The sequence below is a fragment of the Cinclus cinclus genome, chromosome 1 (assembly GCF_963662255.1).
Source record: "Cinclus cinclus chromosome 1, bCinCin1.1, whole genome shotgun sequence".
In the NCBI taxonomy this organism is placed as follows: Eukaryota; Metazoa; Chordata; class Aves; order Passeriformes; family Cinclidae; genus Cinclus; species Cinclus cinclus.
Window position 1 is genome coordinate 28,502,288 of NC_085046.1, and position 22,552 is coordinate 28,524,839.

Sequence of the window (22,552 nt, forward strand, 5' to 3'; positions counted from 1 at the left end):
AATACCTGCCCGCTGTCATAGAAACGACAAACAAATCTGGAATGTTCAAAGTAACTTTGTCTTCCACTTCTCCACTCTTGAGGCACCTTTAAGACATGGCACTTACTGTAAACCATCTAAGAATCGAGAAAAGCAGACACAATAAGCCTGGATTTTCCATAACAACTTCAAAGATCACTGCCAGAGTCACTTGCATAAGTAAACGATTGCCCGTGTAAGGCTTGCCAGCAAAGCATCTTTCCTGAGAATGGAGCTGGGACCCTCTGTGTGTATCATAAGTGTGCGTGCTCAGAGCTGTGGTCGCTGTCGTGGCTGTCATCGTTGGCTAGTGAGTCCCCCGTGTGCTGGAGCCCAGCAGCACCGATGCCGGAGAGCTCGGAGGGGAGCAGGGTGCCCTTTTTCACATTCACCAGTTCCTTCTCCCGGGCTGCTGCCCCTTGCTGGCCCCCTTTTACACGCTTCCACTTCATCCGTCTGTTCTGGAACCAAACTTTTACCTTCACAGAAGAAAGACAAAACAAGAAAATAAAGATGGGGTCACTGAAGGTAAAAAATGAACTTTTTACCTGTATTGCAGCACTTGGGGATTGTATTTTTCTAATGTGCCTTTCTGTCTGGATGGTGAAGAACTTAGCAAACTTTCCCTGAAGATTAGGCAATTCAGTTTTGGATAGGATGTGAACACTGGGGATAATGCAAAGGAGGAAAAGGGGTTACTCTAAGAAGACAGCTGCACTATCTGCTACAGACAGTTCCTTAGGAACATCTCTGAGCCCTTTAGAAAGCATTAAAAAGATCACACACTCTTGGAAAACATATTAATGCCATTTGTCAGGGCGAGAAACAAAGGCAAAGTGTTTCTCATCAAGAACATACATTTTGAGTAACAGACAACCCTTCATTGGAGGGTAGTTACTCTGCAAAGCAACTTGCCTGAAAAGTTGGCATTGCTTTCTGCTTTGTTTCTGTAAGCTGGTGATGAGTTTCAGGTGCAGCATTTTAAAGGTGCCTTTTTTTTTAACTTGCTGAAGTATCTGAAAGACCGTTTCTTACTGTAAGACCTTAAGACTTCCCTGTGTAATTCACAAATGTATTCAAATTATTCTAGTAACCTGATCCTTTATTTTACTAAATTTATCATAGACTCTGATCAAAAATTTTAGACAAATAAATACCCCAAAGTGAGAAGGCAAGGCATTTATAAATTTGAGTCAAAATTACCAAATAATTTCAGATAAGAATGAAAAAGAAATTCATAACATGGAAGACCAGAAATATATCTGTGTTTAAGTTACGTTAAACCCCAAGATTTTATTCCAGCTGAAACTCATTTCCCCCTCCTCCCCATCTCTGTATGGAAATATATGAGGGAAAAGTAAACCTAAATTTGCACTGCAAACCACAATATTTTTCAATAGCCAAAAGACAAGTAAAGAAAAAAAAAGATATGCGTAGCAGCTGTCAAATATATTAGACCAGATTAAAGGCTGATTTCAGATCAGCTTCAAGTACTGTCACTGAGAACAGTATGAATAGAATATTGTTCAGTTTGATTCATTTAGAGTTAATGTTGCTGAAAAATCTCATGTGTGTGTGTGTGCAGCTCTTCAGATGAAGGTTCCACAGAAAAATAAACAATGCCTGCAACATTTAACTTGGAAAAAAAAGCAAGAAAGCTTGCTATGCCAGTATATCCTCTGCTGTGTTTAGCAGAATGTGTTTCAGAGTTTTAAAAGAATCAGCAAGCGACAGGCACAGCAGGATATATAGTACAACATGAGTAATAGAGCCACAAAAATGCTGTTTTGCTGAATCTGTCTTACACATCCAGGAAACCTCACAGTTTTTAACCTTTACTATTGCTTTGAATTTTACATTAAAATTTTACTAAAATTGAACTGATAGCATCACTATCTTTGTATATGTATATAGTAGGGAAGAGAGGTTATTTATTTTTTTAATACTCTATACTCCTGTTGAAGCCAAAGTGAGCTGTTAAAGCAAATCACTTGGGAACAGAGCAAAATGATTCCAGGTTAGTTAAGAGCCTTAAAGCACAGCACAACTTTTCCTCCAGTCAACTCATCAGAGCCAAAAAAATCTAGCTTGCTAAGAGAAATAAGTGTAAAAGGGAAGGAATTTATTACTGACTATTGTGATGTTGGAAATTACAATACCCAGGACTGGTATCAAAAGTGTCCATGGAAACAGTGTCTTCAAAAGGGTACAGCACTGGCAGCTTTCTGGGAGAGGTGATATAATGTTATTTTGTTTTGGTTTTTGGGGTTTTTTTTAAACAGTGAAGTTTCTCTTGCAAAATGTACTGTTCTACTTGTGCCAGATAGTGCAGTAGATACAACTGCAATCATTATCTAAGCATCAAAATGAATAAACTTTGAATTGGACCATTATCACAGGATATTACCACACTTCTTATGAAATAAGGGCCAAGAGAATTTTATTTGGTAAGAAGAAATTACAGAATTGGAGTAGTTGTTAAAAGGTCCAGGCAATTCTCTGGATATTTTTATGTCCTTGGACATTCACAGAATAATTCACAGCACTCAGAGCCTAGAACAGAGTAAAAATGTGTAGAAGACATGGTTTCAAGAAAAATGACCATGTAGCATTTGAAGTAAAAGTTTCAGTGCACAGCCTGGGTGCAACCTACTTTAACTTACTGGAACAGGAGACATCCAGGCCTTCTGGATGTTGTTAGCTCATTTGTGAATACTTGAGAAACTGAAGCTAATACTCCTATGACCAGTCAGACACTGTCCTGGATGGGACACGAGCGAGCAAGATGGTTGCTGCCTGGCTTCTGTGACAGGTGCTCATTTCTGTTCTCTCACAGACAAAACTAATTCTCACATCTCCTGAGCTGACATTTTTTGACTGTTCTCTGCTGTAATTTAGTAAATTATCTGGTTTTCATTTTTTATCAGAATACACTTTGGTTCTGCTTGTTGTAATTCAAGTCACATCACAACAGCAGAGTTGAGAGGAGCCTGTCTCCTTGAGCTTTAAACTCAAAAGATTGACCCCAGGTTCCAGGTAATGAGTAGCTGAATCTAGGCTGGGGAGTGCTTCTTCACTCAGATCACCAACCTTCAGGTCAGCTCACAAGATCATGCCTTAAAGTGCCTCCACCAGGGGTTAGTAGAGATCAGCATCTGCATATTATATATATATGTATATATGGGGGGGGGGGGGGGGGGTGTATAAATCAGTTGATATAAATCAGTTAAGGGATTATGAACTTTCCTTTTCAAGAATAAGCACAAGGTATATTTGCATATTCCTCAAGGATCTAGCATGCAGCACTGTGTCTGCATGCGACCCATGGTATGGGAAACATGGCACTGGGGGAAAGTTGGGCTGAAATGACTCCAGCTACCTTTGCATGCACTCTCTTGAGTGTAGAAGGAAGAAAGCAACCCTGACAATCTCATAGGAGAAAATATACTACTGATCGACATATTGCCTTCCCATAAAGAGAATATGGTAACAATGTTAAAAAGGGGGGAAAAAGGCTTTTTTTGTTTATCACTTTAAATAGACTGCACTTGATTTATTTATAGAATATAAAATAAGCAATTGACTTCTTGGTATTTTAAAGATTATTCTCAAAAGCTAGAAGTCATTTATAGTGAAGTTTATCATTGAAAATATTGTGAGTTTCTTTTGATGCCATTTGCTCTGTTAATGTACAGCAGGGTTCTTATATAAGGGAATACATTATACATATACAAAATATTTTTAAATTTTCATTTCATTATGTCCTCTATTATGAAGTATTGAAGTCCACTTTTGATTTGATCTGAAGTATGCTGATGTTAATGTGAGGTTTTTTTATAGAGCTCAAGAGACTCTGAATGAAGACTTTAATGCTCATGTGCTAATAATATGAGACAGGTACTTCACTTGTTATTTCCTCTAGAGATCAAATTTAGATATTGGAATTCTGAACTTCCTTTGGAGCTGAAGAGTCAGTTATAGAGGGTATAATTGTTACTGATATGTGATCCATTGGTATTTTAGTAATGGAAAGGAAATGAAGCACACTTTTTGTGATGTAATACAGAGCATCAGTTTATCTTGGTTCATGGAAAAACACGTTTTTTAAACACACAACTCATTTAAATATTTCAGGTCTTGCAGAAAACATGAATCAAACCTAAACACCCTGAGAAATATAAGGGAGAGAGGACAAAGAAAGAAGATAGAAATGAATAGAATAGAATAGAATAGAATAGAATAGAATAGAATAGAATAGAATAGAATAGAAATAATAGATCAAGAGTGACAGAGTGACTGAATAACTGAAAGAAAAATAAATTAAAATTAGAATAGAAATAAAGGAGAGAGAAAAATCCTTACTGAAGTGAACTTGAAAAAATTTTGTTATTTCCCCCCGTGAAAGAATTAGTAGTGACATTTACAACTTTTGTAAAAAATTGTATCCTTTAAAGAAGCTTAAACATCTACTGTGACAAATTTAACAAGTTTTAAAAAAATTTTAATGCTATTTTTCAAGGCTAGGTTAGCTCCAAAAGGGTCTGAGCATCCTCACCACCTCCCAGAATCAGGTCCTGATTGCCTACTATTTACTGAAATGCACTCCCTCTTCTCCACCCTTTGACTAGCACAAGTTGATTGTATAGAGCAAGCATATGTATGCACAGAAAACAAAGGAAGTGGCGGGAAATGAGCTATATTAAAGATGATGGTAGCATTAACAGCTGTTTTTAAATCAGTGCTTATGAGCCAGTCTATTGAGCACATCTGCTTACTGGCACGAAAGCCCTGTTTCTTTTCCCTTAGTCAACAAGTTGTTTAGCATCTGCATCTCCACATCTGATGATTAGACTGTTCCTTAAGATACGAGTAAACTATTTCTCATCGTGTATCTCCTGATGTACAAGATAAATGTTTTTCCTGTGACCAATTTATTTTAAGGTCTGCTCTGTAGGAATCATAGGAGGGGAGTCAAAACAAGAAGGTTGACATTGTTAGTGTCTACATTGCCAAAACAATTATTTCATACTTATGATATATAGGTCCTTAGTAGTCTTAAGAGCCACATGATGTGCTGTGTTGCATGTGTATCTTTAATATAACTTCCTGATGTGGACATCAACAAATCCTTTTGATTCAAAATGTAAATATTTCCTAGACTTCTGATTTAATGCTCCTTCTTCAGCAGAGCCTTTCAGTCATGCTAACTTTAAGAATAATTGACTGAAAAATTATTACTGAATTCAGACTATCTTAGTTGCACTATCTGCTCCCTTTCTTCTTTTAATAAAAAATACTTTCTCTTTATAAAAAACTATATTCTAGAAATGAAAAATTTCTAAAATCAGGTTTTCTATTCCAGATTTTAGTGGCATGGGTCCCAAACAAGATTAAAATTTGAGGCCTGATATCTAGGGAGCCTTAAAAATTAGAAACAAGAGTGCTGTGCCAGTTATAACTGGTCTTTTGTTTTAAGGGATCCATATTTCTATGCAAGAGTCTTTGCAGTCAGTATCCTAAATTCCATATTTTAATATACCTAAATGATCTGTCATGAAGACCAAAGAATCAAGCCTTTACGGCATTCTGCCTCAGTCAGCCTCTGTCCATTTTCTTTTGCTTTTATTATTTGTAAATCTTTCAATTTACTTTTCCTCTAATAAAGACAAACATATGAATAACAATGAATAATCCTGAGTTTTTGAAATTAGAAAAAATAAAAGAGGTTTGTGTTTACTTCTAAACTTTCTTTGGCCTTGAAAACATTCCTGTTATTTTTAGATAGTACATTTATGCTGCCAAGTTTTAAGGAAAGTCAAACTCCTGAAATTTACAGAAATCCCTGGTGTTACACAGCTGAAGCTTACCTTTTATGCAAGTATAGAGATAGTATTTTCATGATAGTTTATTCAGAAACTTATAGCAGTAACTAGAAATGTACAACCTATGAATAAATGTGTTTATAGAATATGAATGGAAGGAATTCCATTTTCTATTCCAAAGAAATTCTCATAAAAATCTCAAATATATTTTAGAGATTAAAACTAGTTTAAATAAATCTTAGTATTAAATGTCTTACTAGTTATTATAAAACATTTCCAAAATCCATCACTTGAAGAAAATTGACTTATCTTTGGAAATGAATGAGTGGTACCAGAACCTTGTGATTAAAATTACTTAAGTCACCTGCTCACTTATTTAAAATTATCTGCTCCGTGTTACTTTACAGAACTTTGCACTGAATGTGTACAAGTACTTTGCAGCAGCTGTTGAGAAAAAGGGGAGGTTTTGGCAGGTGCACAAAGGACAGCTGGAGCTTTTGGCACCCAGGAAAGTGTAGGAGTGAGTTCTGGTTTATCGTTACATAAAAGTCAGTTGAGATTTTGATACTTCTTAGGTGATACATTCTCCTTTCTACCTCCCACGTTTAAACAGGGATGGAATAGACATTATATTTCAGAGGACAGCAGTGATAGCAGTACTCCATTCCAGTTCCAGGAATCTTTGGGAACACTCAGTTTACCTCCCTCTGCTCCATCCAAAGAACAGTCGCCTTCTCCATCAATGGTCTTCAAAATTGATTTCATGATCAAACAGCTAATCCTACTGAATCAAAACCTCTCTAAAGTAGATTTTACAGTTAACTTATCTTAAGAGAAAGACGTACGCTATTTCAAATACCTTCCTCCTACTGACTTGTTTTACATAATCAAAGGACATATTTTTTTTTTGTATAATTAGTCTTTCCTTTTTTTTGGTTGAAGGCAAAGAAAGGCAATCGTGGGGCTGCTGCTAAAACTCCTTCTACCTTGTTCCCCTATGATACATCTTTTTAAAGCTGACTTTCACTCATTTATGTACACATGTATAGTACCTAAAGGGGGTTTACAAGGACAGAGAGAGACATTTGGTAAGGGCATAGAGTGATAGGACAAAGGGCAATGTTTTTTAGATGAAGGAGGATAGGTTTAGATTAGATATTAGGAAAAAATTCCCTGTTGTGAGGGTGAGGTTGCCCAGAGAGGTTGTGAATTCTCCATCCCTGCAAGTGTTCAAGACTGGAGTGGATGAGGATGTGAGCAACTTGGTCTAGTGAAATGTTCCCCTCCAATGGCAGGGCAATTGGAACTAGATGATCTTTAAGGTACTCTAACCCAAATAATTCCATGATTCTATGACTGAGTGACTCCAAATCTACAAAACAAACAAATGGTGGAAAACTTATTTGTGGGGAAGTTGACCTTTAGGTAAACTTTCCTCTTTGTGTAGGCATTTACCTCCATTAATTACTCACATATATTTTACTTCATGATAAAATAATTGTAATGTGCATCACTTTGCACCCATTTTGCACAGATCAACATTTCTCAATGGCCTGCATAAAAAAAAATCTCCTTTATTCTACATGTTAATTTTTAATTTTCCGAAGTAATTTGCTCCCCTCTGATTCTTTCTATTTCTTAAAGTGACTACAAATGACAAATTTAAAAGCTCTTTTCTCCCTAAACAGGTGACAGAAGACACATCTTTCTCGAGTCTAAGAAAGAGCAGGGGTAGGTAATGGCCTCCCACACTTTGTAAGAACAGCTGTATGAGCTGCTAATATTCCTTTCTATATCACATATGCTTCTTGGCACAGGCAGAGATTTCTCTCCACCCAGAACCTCACAGGGTTTCTCTGCAAGCATAGGGTCCATTCACATCTAACAGCTTGAAGTTCTTGGATCTTCGCATCTGAATTGCTTGTTTGAATTCAATCAATACTGCAAATTAAACATGCTGATTGAATTTTTGCCATGCGATTTTTTAAAAATAATTATTGTACAAATCAAAATTATGCACTAATTATAACCTAAGTTTTCTAGCTGCATTCTTTCCTGAGAAAGAACAGAAATTCTTAATGCTGGTATTTATATTGCTCAAGACAAATATCAAAGTTTTATTTTATTAAGAGTGTTACTTTAAATAAACAAAAAAATCTAAAGGATTTCAAGCCACACAGACTCATTATTATAGTGTAGATTGAGTGTGCTTAACACATGGAAGTGTGGAATGAGCAGCTGCCTTTCAAATATGTGACTGCATGACAGAGAGGTATAGTCGAGCCTGTCCTATTTCCTATATCCTACAGTTCGATTTTTACTTTTGTTTAAAATTATTCACCACCCAACCTCAGAAATTAGGTTGCTAAAGTAGAAAACTAGTTATGCCATGAAATAATGCATGAAGAGACATTTACTTTTCCAGAGGCTGTGCAGAAAAAACGCCAGATGGAGGAATATTGAACTCCTTGTTTTCTTGCTTAGGTGACCAAGTGAAGCCACTCTTACCTTACCAGTAAAGTCTAAAAATGCAGTGATTAGCCTTCCTGGACCCTTGTAATGATGAGAAGCATTTTAATCAAGTCACTTGTGATGAAACTTTGAGGTAACCAGGTCTGGAGAAAAAATTTATAATGGTAAACTTCATGTTGTAATTTGCATGGTCTTAACAATGCAGCGCTACAATGTGGGTTACGGTACTATACTAAAATATAATTTAAATAATTGTGCTGCTTGATTCAATTTCTGGCAGAGAAAGGCATCACAAAGCTTCTTTCTTTGTGACTCACTCCATGTTGGTACCACATGCAGGGAAGTCAAACACTTGTTACAAAAGCATTGTTTATTTGGACAAAATTTTGTCCTTTGCCTATGCAAAATCAATGGCTTTAGGCCTTTTATAAATGATTGGTAGCTTCTAGGCAGATATTGGAAATTAAAGTTGAGAATAAATGAACCTCTCATTGCCATCAGCAGAATCTAATCTGGCTAGGTGGGATTTTCCGTTTGTGTTGGCAAACGGCAGCATTACATATTTGGACTGTTTATTCCGGTAACCTTAGCTAGCCTGAAGAACTGCAACATTACTCTTTTGATTAGCTCCATGCTAAAAGATCTTGCGAGGTGGAAAGATCTCCTACTCTTTCTATATTTGGCAGGATCAGCTCCATAAAAATGTCCATTTTGCCACTCCTCTGATACCCCACTGCAGCTGCTTCCTCCCCTCATCCCACAGTGAGATATTAAAAAGTCTGCATGGAACCTTCTCCAAGTTTATCTGGAGGTACAAAAAAGCCAAGAATGTGCTTGTCAAGGTTACAAATATCTAGGGAGCTCAGATAGTTTTTAGTCTAACTAGGTCTTCAAAATATAATAGAGGCCTGCCAGCTGAAAATTATTAACTGCTGCCTGATCTGGGATTGTGAATGCACTCTATAGGAGAGGGAGCAAGAATTATATGTACCTATATTTCTGGAATTCTTACAGTACCATAATAGAGCCATCCTATCACCAGATGTGCTTATAATGCTCTCAAAGTGCACTCTTAATATCTAAGCAATTGAGGCACTTATTTAATTTCATCCTCCTGCCTTGTAACTCAGGTTTCCTTTTTAGGGAGTGATAGGATTACTTCCTTCTCCTGAGCCATATGTTGTTAGGGGGTTTTTTTGGGTTATTTTTTACATTATTATTTTTTGTGAAATGGCCTTCCATGAGTCATTTATGTTTGAACTGATCTTGTAAGTTATTTCAGAAGTTGAATGAAGCCTTACTTTGATGACTGCAGAAAACTTTAATACCCTTATATAGCTTTTAAAATATGGTTAGACATATGTTTTTTCTACAGCTTGTTTAAATGCCAGAAAGGTAATTATGAAGTGTTAGTTGGTCAATGCCTCTTTTAATCTGTGGTGTATGGTAGAAATTATCACTATAGTCAAGAGGAAGATAGAGATTTTTTAAGATAATAAGCTCCATGAGTTATCGCACATCTTGGGAGATAACTGAAAATTGTAGCTTTAGGATGACCCAACAATACTTTCCCCAGATTATATTGTTGTTCTCCTGTCTCTGAATAATACACTTGACTTTTTTTTTTAAATCTTAGTGAAAAAATAATGTTAAGCATATCCATCAGGAGTTAGGTCTGCTCTCAAAGCTATTTTCCAGATACCTTAGTTCACCCAATAGCCACTGCTACTTTTTTTGTCATTGTACTATCTCAAGAAAGTTTTAATTGTATGCACATTCAGTGTTTCATGAGAGATAAAGAAATCTACCAGCTCCAAGAGGCCTACAGCACGGGATGAGATCAAGGCTATCACTGTGCATTCACTTATTTCAAACAAAGGAGCTGCTACTACTTTCAAATGAAGGAACTAACAATTACTGCATTTTCTGCAATGCAGCTTTGGGAAAAAGTACTAAAGAAAAACAGTTTTGTGAACAGCAATTTTCCAAAAATGCTACCTCACGGGAAAGGGGAGGTGTGGCAGATAATTCCATCAATATATTTTAGATAATTTTTTGTGCCTGTTTAAAGCAGATATCAAATACGATCTCCTCTGCCATGACAGCTAGTTAAAAAAAAAAAAGTAATAACACTAGTAAGAATGAAAATAACTGCTGTTATCTCACTCAAGAGTAATGATTCATTGTGGTAATAATGGAAAGATGGGTCCTGAAGGAGAGTTCCCTCTCTTAACTGGAGAGAAAAGAAATATTAATGTCACACCAAGCTCACCCTGAAGTACATTTTTAAGTCACTGGAGGAATACTGATGTAAAGCAAATATGCAAGAAGAGCCAAGTTTTTTGATTTATGCCATTCAGCTTCTGAAGTCTGCCATATACCATGGAAACCCATACCAAGATCCATGCTATTCACACCATTTTTCTATCAAAGCAATGTATTTGATTTAAAAGAGACATTTTTACTTTACAACATTACTTGGCTTAGTATGATTCAGAAATTGAAAAATATGTCCAGAATTTCCTCTCACTTTTCATTTTTTCATTAACAGTAGAGTTTTTACGTTTTTTTTTTTGTTTGTTTGTTTGTTTCTTCTTCTTCTTTTCTCAGACCATTTTAATGTGGGAAGATACAGAACTGGATTCTATGAAACTAAAAATCTTAATGCTTTCCTTTTCTGAGGTGGTGTTAAACAGGAAGGCAGGAAGGAAGACAGGAAGGCAGGAAGGACGGAAGGGAGTTATCTCTAGGAGCTCGGTTGTCACTCTGTGATAATCTAGGGAAGCGGAGAAGGATTAGATTACATCACTAAATAGATTAATGACAATTCTATAGAAATTATCACAATAATCTGCAGAATGCTTAAAACTGATGCTTTGTGACAGCTGGAGAACAGCAAGTACTACCGTGACTTGAATAAATTTTCTGTACCTATGTACAAAAAGGGCCTTTACTCCTCCAGAAACGATATTTGATATTTATCTGTCCCTTTTCAGTCTGCTAAATGCTTTTAGATTAACTATTTCCTTTAAGATAATGAACTGTCTCTTCATTTAGTTGTACTACTCAAAATTACCTTTGAGGAAAAGAGTATAGAATTTATGAAGGAGAACACTTAAATTCTAGCTCAAATTCACCATTGTTAAATATAGGGATTCATCCAGCTGACTGATTCCTGTCAAATTACCCAGCAGATATTTTTTTAAAATTTATTTATCATTGTTCATTTTCATGCCAACTCTACCTTTGTCACCAAGAAAAAATTCATTCCTTCTCGCCTTAGCTGTCAAAGTCAGGTATGAATCTAAATAGAATAAGCAGTGGAAATGAAAAAAGGCTAAATTTTATCCATTGTTTGATACAAAATGGTGTGCTTCACAAACATAACTACTGTACTTAAGTAACTGAAAATTACCCCAATGAAACCTGGCATTGTGGTCAAATCAAACAAGATATTGCTGTGTTTTTCTTGCAGAGCTTGAAGGTACAGCCATTCTCTAGAAGCTTTCAAAGCAAAAAGCTCTTGCATTTGCTTTTGTGAGTGAACATGTGTCCTTTTTTGTTAGAAAAGGCCGGATTTTTGCTGTATTTGATATATGTACCTATAGCAGGTGTTGATGAAACAAGAAAATTGCAAGTCTCCTATATATAGACTTCATAAATCATTATGCTCTTTTGATACCTACTTTTGACTATATTATCACCTTACTGATTGCATCTAAAGCAATCCCTAAATCTCATATTGATTCCTGAAAAAAAGAATGACTGTCTATCAGTGGGCAAAAGGCTTTCCATTTTAATATTAAAACTGTAGGAAATATTTCATCAGATTTGTGTACTTGAGGCCAGTATTCTAAATTTCTTTACTAAAACACATTCTCAAAATGTGTACATTGATGTAATTATTATTTGAAATGTGACTTCACTACCTATTTAGTGTACAGAGATGAGATCCTGAAACACTTTAATACATGTGTAACATGGATATTTCCATTAGAAATCAATGTGACAACATGCATGATGAAACTTAAGCACATGCAGAAGTGTTTCCTGGACCAGGGTTTGGTGAGCAGGAAACCAATAACAGTGATAAGAAATTCCATCATCTCCTCTGCTTTCACAGAGCAGGGTAAGATAAAGGGGTTTATAATGCCTGTATCTCAGTTTTGCTGGTGTTCCCATTTTTGCTGCCATCTGGAAACAGGATGTTCAGAAATTCTGCATTAATGGCCACTGCACATACTTAATAGACTGAACCAAGATGCTCGTATTTGTTGCACGCAGGCAAACCAACTACTTGTGCATACAGTGTTTGGCACCTACCCCCTCTTCAATGACATCAGTGTGGACAGATTAGAAAAGACATGCACCCATCTAACAGATCTAACAGATCTATTACTCGTGCTTTTGTCTTCCATGTCTGCCTGATAGATGAAATTAATCTGTAAGCAGTACATATCGAAGTATAAATTACTTTCATAGAAAAGAGATAATAAATGTATATAATTTTGCTAAAAACAAAAACATTCAATCTGATGTATCAACATAAATAATAGCATTAAAAACAGGTGCTTTAGTGTGAGGAGCTACTAACCACTGGTACATATTGGGCAGGCATTTAAAGTCCATTATTTTTCATCAGTACCTGTCTTTCAGTGAGGTCAAGGTTTACTGCTATCTCATATCGTCTCAGCCTGGTCAAATAGTTATGATGAGCAAATTCTGCTTCTAGCTCTCTGATTTGTTCCTTGGTGAAAGCTGTCCTTTCCTTCCTGGGTTTACTGTTGACCTCAGTCTTGTAGTTTCCTTCTTGGGAATCTGGGAAAAAAAAGCAAAAATGGATGTAATGACAAGTGTACAGCTAAATAGAAAACAAGCCCAAAGACAGCAACAAGCTAAAGTAACATTCTTCAAACTTTCTTCTCTCTGAAACACACCCTTGCTTTCATTCCTATGGATCTTTCGCTATAATCAGAAAAGCAGAAGTAATTCAGGCAACTTGAGCTGCTGCTTCCATTCACACACATCAAACTTTACTTTAAAACCTTGCAGTGTTTCATTTTCTTACAATTCTCTGAAGAATTTCTGCAAAGCTTCAATTCCTTCCCACTGTTGGCAACTCACAGTGCATCCAACCAGTACAGGATATGTATCATTTGATTACTCTATATTGAGTAATACTTCAAGAATCTCTCCTATCATTTCACTAATACCTTTGTGAATACCTAAGCCAAAGCTGTTTTACAGCAGATACTTTAAGGTTTAGTCCAGTTACACTTTCAGGGAAAGTTAACCGGCAAAACATAGGAAACTGAACGCATGTCAAAAAGAGCTTGGTGAGCATGTCCCATGGGATCTTCTCCTACTCATGCTATGCTGCAGGTAGGAACTTTTTGGCACAGGTGGTATCAGTATAGGAGATTTGCTATAACTGAAGCTCATTACATAAGGAATACTTTGGCCACAATCAGAGGACCTTTGCTGAAAGTTTCATTATCACCCTCATAAATTCCTTTTACTCTCAGAAACAGGTATGTTTGGTCCTGACCCAAACTACTGAACTCAGTAACTCAGTGACAGTCATTCTATTGCTGACAGTGAAGTCAGTTTAAATACATGAATGTTCAAACTACAACGGGAAAAAAAAGAGAGAGCAGAAAGAAAAAAGAAGGAAAGAGAAGAAGAAGAAGGAGAAGAGGAAGAAGAAGAAGAAGAAGAAGAAGAAGAAGAAGAAGAAGAAGAAGAAGAAGAAGAAGAAGAAGAAGAGACATTTGTAAGTCTGGGTGTGATATAACACCTATAAATCCAAAATTAGCAGGACATCAGTACGAGTATCATTAGTCAAATTCTGGCCTCACAAACCATCTTAAAAATGTCACAGATTAATTTACACTTCAGCTGCTGATTTAAATAGAAATGTGCATCAACATCCAAATGAACCAGCTCACAAAAAAGTCACTCCCTGGGACTCTGTGTCAGATGAATCATCAGCATGCCTGAGCCTGTCCAACTGCCAGTGTGTCTGGTTTCAAATCTACATTTTATAAAGGTATAAGAATGTTTTCACTTTTTATCAAGCACTCTGTTACTTGGAAGGGAACTATGGAGTTTTTTTTTATAAGTACTGTTGATGCTTGACTCAATGCTATAGTAATTAATTTAAAATGTTTTCAAGCTAATGGCTGCATATCACCAAACCTCTACTTTTGCTGACATGACACACAGAACTTTGTTTCAAATGTGAAGGGCATTGCTGGCTGTATCACCGAGGGTACCCACCAAAGGTGTTGAGTGGAACTGGGAGTTGTTCAGCCACAGATGGAGTAGGGATTTCCTAGGGTAGGACCATATTAGAAAGTAGGCCCATTGACAATAATGTGGGGCCAGAGTCCATTTCCAAACTGAACATAGAATATTTATATTTCATAACCACCTTACTCCTAGAAATTCACTTTTCTTCCTTTATACTAGTAGGCAAACTAGAGTTACTGTAACTTCTCTCCATGTTTTTCTGTTTCAGGAACATGCACACTGTTGTTTTTTTTTTCCTTTAGATTTCCTTGTCTGCCATCTCACTATAAGGTCCAAATACTAGTAAATCACCTGAATTTAAATACTTAAACCCCTATATCCCCGTTCCATTGAATCATTGAAGAGAGATACCTAAATCATTATTCTTGCCACTTTGGCTTACCATTCTTATACTGCCAGATGTGTTTCATATAGGTTTGAAAGCAGATGGGTTTGCATAGTCCTTATCTGTACCATGACCAAGAAATTAATTTCATGAAAGTAATTTCTAAGGTCCTCTTATAACTGTCCTGGTCGTCACATGTGCCTGTGTGAGGCTGTGAGCCAAAAAGTCTTCCCATGTCAGTGCTTGCTATAGGAAAGATCCGTGGCTCACTGCTTTCCAGAGCAGTTTCCATGTTGTGTCTTTAATTAAAAGTAATGTACCTACATATGAGACTGATACCATATTGAATATTAAATACCAGAAATGAAGACATAAGTCTGGATATGCAACAGAAAGTTGGGTCAAGGCTATAAAACCTTGGTAGCTACTTCTAGTGTGAATATTTGGAGGGAAAAACTTCAGGAGTACACATCCAAATGTCTCCCAGGAAGATACTGATCTCTGTAAGCGACTGAGACTTATAACATGAGCAATTTGTGCAAGGAGATGGTTCCATGAGGAAAGTGGTTTTGCTGTACTGCAGCAAATGGTTTTTCATAACGTTCAGAGCCAGTGGTTCTTGGGATACTGAAAAGGGAAGGGGAGAGATACTTGGATAAGGAAAGGGAAATATAACTGCATGAGTAGCATATGTCCATTGTCTTTGCCAACAGAGAAGATTCAGAGCTGCTATCAGCTGCTAGCCCACACAGATCCTGTGCTAATATAAACACTCTAGGACAATTGGTTATTTAGACATTTCTTCCATTGCTAGATACTGCCTTTAATTCAATGCTGGGTTCTAAAAACCTGACAGCCATAGTTTTTTCCAGCAGTAGGTTCCACCAGCAGACTGACAGTGGAAAAGTTGCAGGGTTTTATTTGTTTTTGAGAATAACATTGGTTTGATTTGTAATACTCAAAATGCACTAAAAAACATGTAGTATATTCAAACACTGCTGAAAGGAGAAGTTGGAGAGGTACACAGAAACCTGGGACATGTACAGAAAGCTGACTCCATCTCAATACTGAGGTTAATGCAACAGAGCAACTGGAGTCCCAGGAAATGTGTTTCAACAAAAATTTGGCAAGACAATGGTATTTTGCCTAATGCATTTGAGATATTGAAAATATATCTAAAAAGAGACTTAAATGGATAGTAGTTAGGTGATCCTGAGTCTCTTGCTGTCATCTGATCTGCTCACTACAGTGTTTCTGTGGTTCATGTATAGGTTGCCTTTTATGTCCTATTGATGTCATACTGCTTGGAATTTTAGTTTTAAAATTTGGGGTTGTTTTAATTTCCAAGGAGAAAGAATCTAGGTTTACTAATCAGTTGTTTTTTTAACACTCTCTATGAAGCCAAGATTGGGAACTCCCATCTCTTTCTGACCTTCAGGACTCTGTTCAAATCACCTGACTAGCTTCTCTTTGGTAGAAAATGGGTGGGAGACTTGGAAGAAATTCTTGGCAGAACTCATGTCAGCCTACATCTGTTTTGCAGCTGTTGCAACTAAGGCAAGAAAAAGGTCCCAAGAACCTTAGTTTTCTTCTACTGGCTACATCTTATGCCAAGTGGTAGGTGTAGAGGCAGAGAACAAAGCCTAGGGGGAACTCAGTTAGACTACTTGCCTCTCAAAAGGCACATATAAAATACATACAGATGGTACAAACCACTTGATGAAAAATACAGTAATCTATATTGTCTCTCTTCCGCTTTCTGCCAGACAAATTCTGGCACACTTTCAGAAGATGTAGCCTACATGCAGGTATTTGTACCTTATCAGTCTCTCTTTTGGAAGCCTTTGTTCTTTGGATGTCAAGTAATGTAGGCAGTTAAACACTGCTTTGAGGGATGCAGGTCATGCCTTTTCTTAGAACTGTTTCACTTTTCAAAAACTCCAGGCAGCATCTTTAATATCTCCTGTTAGACAAAAATGCTTGTTGCTAACTGATGTAAGAAGGTACTGTTTGGAAAGACATTCAGAGTTATAAATGGCTGTTCCACAAATCTTTGAAGACTTAGATTTTTGCCAAGTTTAATACCAGCTCAAGATTTATTTTCTAAAAAATCATTCCTAATCACACTATTCCCCACCCCCCAACGCTACTTCTGCTTTGCTTTAAGGAAAGGTTTGTTCTTAATCCCAATATTTGTATTATTCCACCAGAGTTCCCATTTCCTTCTCTCTATATTTAGAGCTGAAGCATGTCAAGCAAACACAGGATCAAACGCCTATGTGTATGTGTAGAATATGAACAATGATAATTTTGATGTTTTACTTCTGATACATGCCTAGGGGAAAAAAAAAGACTAATTGCAGAACATGGAAAGAGACTGGTGGGGATATCTATGGTACAAAGATCTGCTAGTAACCAGGTAAGGTCAGAATCAAAGGCAAAATGTGTAAGAAGCACCTATTTTTTTTTTCTTGGATTAGTTCAGCAGCTGACATAACTTCATTTCTCAGACAGAAATGAACATTCAGTTAATACCAGTAATGTAAATCCCCAGACAAAATTTTTCAAAAATAAATCAGATTGCTAGTGTTCTATTGGTACTTACAGAAGGTTTTCAGATCCTGACATCCACATTGAGAGTGAGTAGAGGCAATAACCGCTAATGATTTGTGACAAAAAGGCCATAAGAATTTCACATTTATTGTTCAATGCTAAGGTTTTCAACTTTCACTAACAGTTTCCAACAATTACCCTTTAAAAGCCCCTAGAATTAGCATACTACTTCTAAACTTATTTCACTATTAATTTATAGTGAAGTTGGATAAATTAAATATTCTTAATTGCATATCTTCCTATTAATGATGATGAAGTGTTTCCAGAAAACTACTACACAGGTATCTACTTTAAAATGAAGCAATCTATGCAAAGTAATGAAAGCAAAAATCTTGCTACTTCTGAGTAGTTAATGTGTGAAAGAATATTTCTTTCAATCATAAATATTTGTCATTTGTTTAAATGACTAATATGTAAAAAAAGCTTCTAGAAATCAATAGAATACAATAATGAAATGTGATTCAATTCAAAATGCTTGCTTATTTTTCTTTTTTCTTTTGATACGAGCAACATGAAGTAAGAGAAAAGTAGCAAGGAGATGGCACAAAGGTCTCCATATGGCTCCTATATTTTTGACAGAAACTGCACGTGAGAGCAAGATTTACCCAGAAATAGTCACTTTCAGATATTTTTGACATTTAATATGGATTATTATTAAGTTTTTATATGGTTTTTTTTCTAAATTTTCAATTCAAAGTTGCTCAGAATTAATATGAAAACTTACCCTGTGTCCAAAGAACTGCTTTTGCTTTTCAGGATCGTAAGTTAAATCCTTACTCCCTACTTTTTTGTATAATCTTTGTAAAAAAGGAAAAAACATAAGTCTACATATCTATGTTTACTTTGATGCAACTACTCTTATTTGCACCAAATGTTGCAGACTTTATTAATCTATTTTTGTTTCATAATTCTCCTTCTCTTCACACTCATTTAAACAATATTCTTAAAAGTCTTTGCCTAGTGAAAAAGTGTAGCTCCAAATCACTGAGCACTTTTAGTTTGAGTGCTGCTTTTGAGAATGTTGTTTAAAGTACTTCTGGAGCTGCAATTCACCAAATATTGGAACTAACAACATTATCATCTCCATAATTCACAGCTCTTCATGTGCAAGTGAGCAAAACTGCACAGTAGCACAAGTACAATGTCAAAACTACATGAATCCTTCATTTCAGTCTAATGAAAGCAAACTTTTGTTTGCACATTGAGTTAATGCTTTCTAACAGTCTGTGACAATTAACAATTTGAAACAGCTTCATATCTGTACCCAAAAAAAACACTTACCTGGCACAGCAAAACCTGTGGGTATTCTGAAACACACTGTATACTGTCCTAAACCATTACTTACTAACTGTTGCTGCCAACATTTTGTTATTATTGCCTTCTGAAAGTAAAAGTCGAGGAATTATACTGCAGCATTGAAAACATTAATTCATAGTACTGTAGCAGCTAATGCTGAAGGTTCTTGAAGATACCTCTGCTTAAAAAAGATATTCTTCTACCTTCTAGCTATATAGCATGTACACTGCTTCTTCAAACCATGCAGATATGGAAGAAAACATATGTATTCTCTCATTTGAGTAATTACTCTAGTGAGTAGATCTTCATGCGGAGGACACTACTCTCTGTCCAAAGTGTGTGTAAAATCACAGCTTATTATAGGAAAGGAGATACAGGATTTGTCTGAAAATAACTTTACAGGTTGCATTTTAATATGACATTTTATCTACTGGGATTGATAATTCCCATTTGCAGATACATTCTGCAGATCCATCTCTTACATGCAGCATCAAATAACACATGTACTGTTTTTTTGCCTTTTTACCAAACAAGTTTTATAATTTGCTTTCATGTAGAGGAACTTCATTAAGTGGTGTTGAGACTTGCCAGGACCATCTCCCCAATGATTAGGAGTGAATCTTCCAGAGTAAAACATAACCCATAGAATTAAGCCAAAAGATTTTCCATATAGAAACCTCTTAGAACAAAGATCAACAAGTTAATAAAACACTAGTTGAGATAGAAGTTTATATAATTTCTCTTTTTTTTTTTTGCGTCTCACCTTCTAGACATCTCCCACAGAGACTCTTTCCAACTAGAGGAAGAGAATAAAAGGAAGAGCAACCTAACCCACTCCAAACCCTGTGCATACCTCAGTCATCACTGTTCTCATCATTCGTATGAAAGTTCTTCCCTGGAGAGGAGCTGTATCAGAACTCCAAGGAGGCACTAAAATATTCCTTTTGGTGCTACATTATTGTATTAAAATACTTAGGAAAATAGAGCTTCTCTGCCAAGATGGTATTTGGAAGATCTAAAGCACTACAAACTGTAGGGAAGTGGTTCCTTGAGAAGAGAAAAGGGTGTAAAACACACAGAATTTACTTAGATAATCCCCTCTCAATGAGTCTTATCTCCTTAAAATGATAGGTTATAGTTTTGCAATTTAACTTTGCAAATCAGACTCCCTTGTCCTGCCAAAAATACTAAGCAGTTACAAAAAGCCATATATAACTCACATCAAAAAAAAAAAAAAAAAAAAAAAAAGGAAATCTAAAATACTTAAGTGATAAAAAATGCACTATGGATCATTTAATCCTTTGGCCAGGCCAGTAAGCTTTTTCAGAAAATGCTTTCTCTCAAGTATGTGTAGATTTGCCTCTTTAGGCAAAATATAGTTGTGGTTGCTCTGCTCCACTTTATATGAAATAAAATCCTATACATCTAACTTAAGATATTGGCAGCAAAAACTGAGATGTGGGTAAAGAATTGAAAAAAATGTTGCAGTGACTTGCTCCTAGGAAAGTCACCAGTAATATGCTAAAATATACCAGTCAGCTTCCTGCATGTGCTACCTGGAATTTAAACATCATGAAAATAGATATATTATTTTTTTCCTCTGTAAAGCCAGATGGCCACTGTTAGTGTATCAAAATCCAAATCACAGTGGGATGGGACCATACATCAAGTGATGCATTTTGCAAACCTTTGTTTTATATATTAACTTATTTATATAAATGGCCATTAGTTTTATGTGCTTTCACACTGGCATTAAAAGTCTCTTATATTTAAGTAGCAGTATATTCCAATACAAAACTAGCCATGTTTGCTTCCCAAATGGCAGTCAGCACTTGATAATAATTCTGTTGCTTGGAAAGTGCAGACCTTGTGGATACTATTCTTTGAATCAGTGAATAAAACGTTTTTAATGTGGTTACTTAGTTACTCCATGGAAATATGTCAATTATTTAATTTTCTGCTACCACTATAATCAATCTGCATTGTGAAATTACAAATATACTTCTAATAAACAATTGTGTTTTACATATAACCAAGTAGGCTTCAACTTTTTTTTTTCTACACTTTATTCACATTATCCATAATTTGCAGAAATCAAGGTGTAATTTGATTACAAACTTCACCAAGTATATAGCCTAAAGGTCTTTCTTCCATGGTTGGTGTGCTAGAGATAGGCAGTGCCATTGCCTCCACTTCTCCCTCATACACAAGACCTTACATCAGAAAAAAGTAAAAGCCAGAATCTATAGTAATTCTTGCAGGTCTTGCAACAGACCACATCATTGTGCCATGATAGGCACCTTCACTAGAGCAAATGGCCTACAAAAGAGTGTGCCATCTGGGCCAGTTTTTGAGGATAGGCCAAGTTCTTCCCCAGATTACAGTGAGCAAACTAGAGAAGCTCAAGAATTTCAGTGGAATCTCTTCTCAACCGCAAGAGTATCAGAGCTGATTTTGCTACCATTATAAGTACCAGTTTATTTTGTGTAGGCACATGAAAAATCTTGAGTTGAATAAAGAAGAGTATTTTCTTAGGTTCTTTCATATATATTTTTTCAAAATATACAAGCAGAACTTACAATAAAAAAAAATGCTGACTTCTAAGTTTGCTTTTAAAAAGTTTTTTGTAATTGCATAACCTCCTGTCTGAAAAAAAAATAAATAGTTTGTACATAAGCCAAAGAATCAAGGATTTTAGTTTTCCATACTTAGCAATAAAAGTTGAAACATTTTATAGCAGTTTAATACAGTTTCTTGAGGGCTCCATATTGCCTAACTCACTCATCTTTTTAAAGCTTCAGGATACAGTTACACAAAGGAAAATATAAATGGGTACCAACAATTCCACTTTAACTCTTTCTAAGAATTATTTTGCTGCTACAGGAAACAGGAAGCCATTTCACAGTGGTATTTTTAATGTAATTCTTCCACGTGTGTTACACTAGCTAATTTTTTTCCCCATTCATCACGAAACAGATTTATTCGGGACCCCTTAGTGATGTAGTGAAAATTTTATATATGTTGAACATATGACAGAAAAAAAAGCAGTGTCTGGAGAAAATCTAACATCCAATACTTCTGTTTAATCCTATGTTAGTGTGCCCTTTCTCAATTTTTTTTTTAATTCGGTCTGCTTGAAATGTTCTTACTCTTTCTAAAACCTGTCCTTTTTAAACACCCATAACTGGCCTCTAAAGTGTATGTAGCACCTTGCAGAGCTGCAGGATCACAAATCACCTTCCATTTCACAGTAGTGATGAGTGTCACAACCCCCACAAGCAATTCCATGTGGTCATTCTCTGCCTTAGTGGCTGTCCCTAGTGGACATGGCTCAGCTAGTGTGGCATTACAGCTTTCAGCATGAGGCACAAATGTAATCTCTGTCTGGGTCTTTAAGAAATATAGATTTCTGTGCAAATGTATTTGCCTGCACATGTTTTAGTGACATGTTTTGTAAATCTTATTATCCCTCGGAAAGCATTAAAATGAAGCAAACGGGTCCAGCTGTGCTCATAACCTACCTGAGCAGATATCCAGACTTTTTTCTAAACAGAAAAACACACACACAACACACTCTCTCTCGTACCCAACAGGGTTGCTTTTCTGAGAGTCTTCTATTATTCCATTCACAGTTTACTTTACAACACTGTGCTGAAGTATAACACTAACTATAAAACTAGAAACACAGTGAAAA

General features: G+C 36.0%; 1 protein-coding gene across 1 annotated transcript in view; it reads right to left on the reverse strand.

Moving 5' to 3' along the window:
- Positions 1-272: 272 nt before the first annotated feature.
- The window catches only part of MEOX2 (mesenchyme homeobox 2), a 51,513-nt gene continuing 29,233 nt past the window's right edge, over positions 273-22,552 (reverse strand). The window contains exons 2-3 of the mRNA XM_062495373.1: positions 12,958-13,130; positions 273-497 (exon numbers count right to left, since the gene is read on the reverse strand). Coding sequence (XP_062351357.1) covers positions 273-497; positions 12,958-13,130 — 398 coding nt within the window. The remainder of the gene's footprint in view (positions 498-12,957; positions 13,131-22,552) is intronic.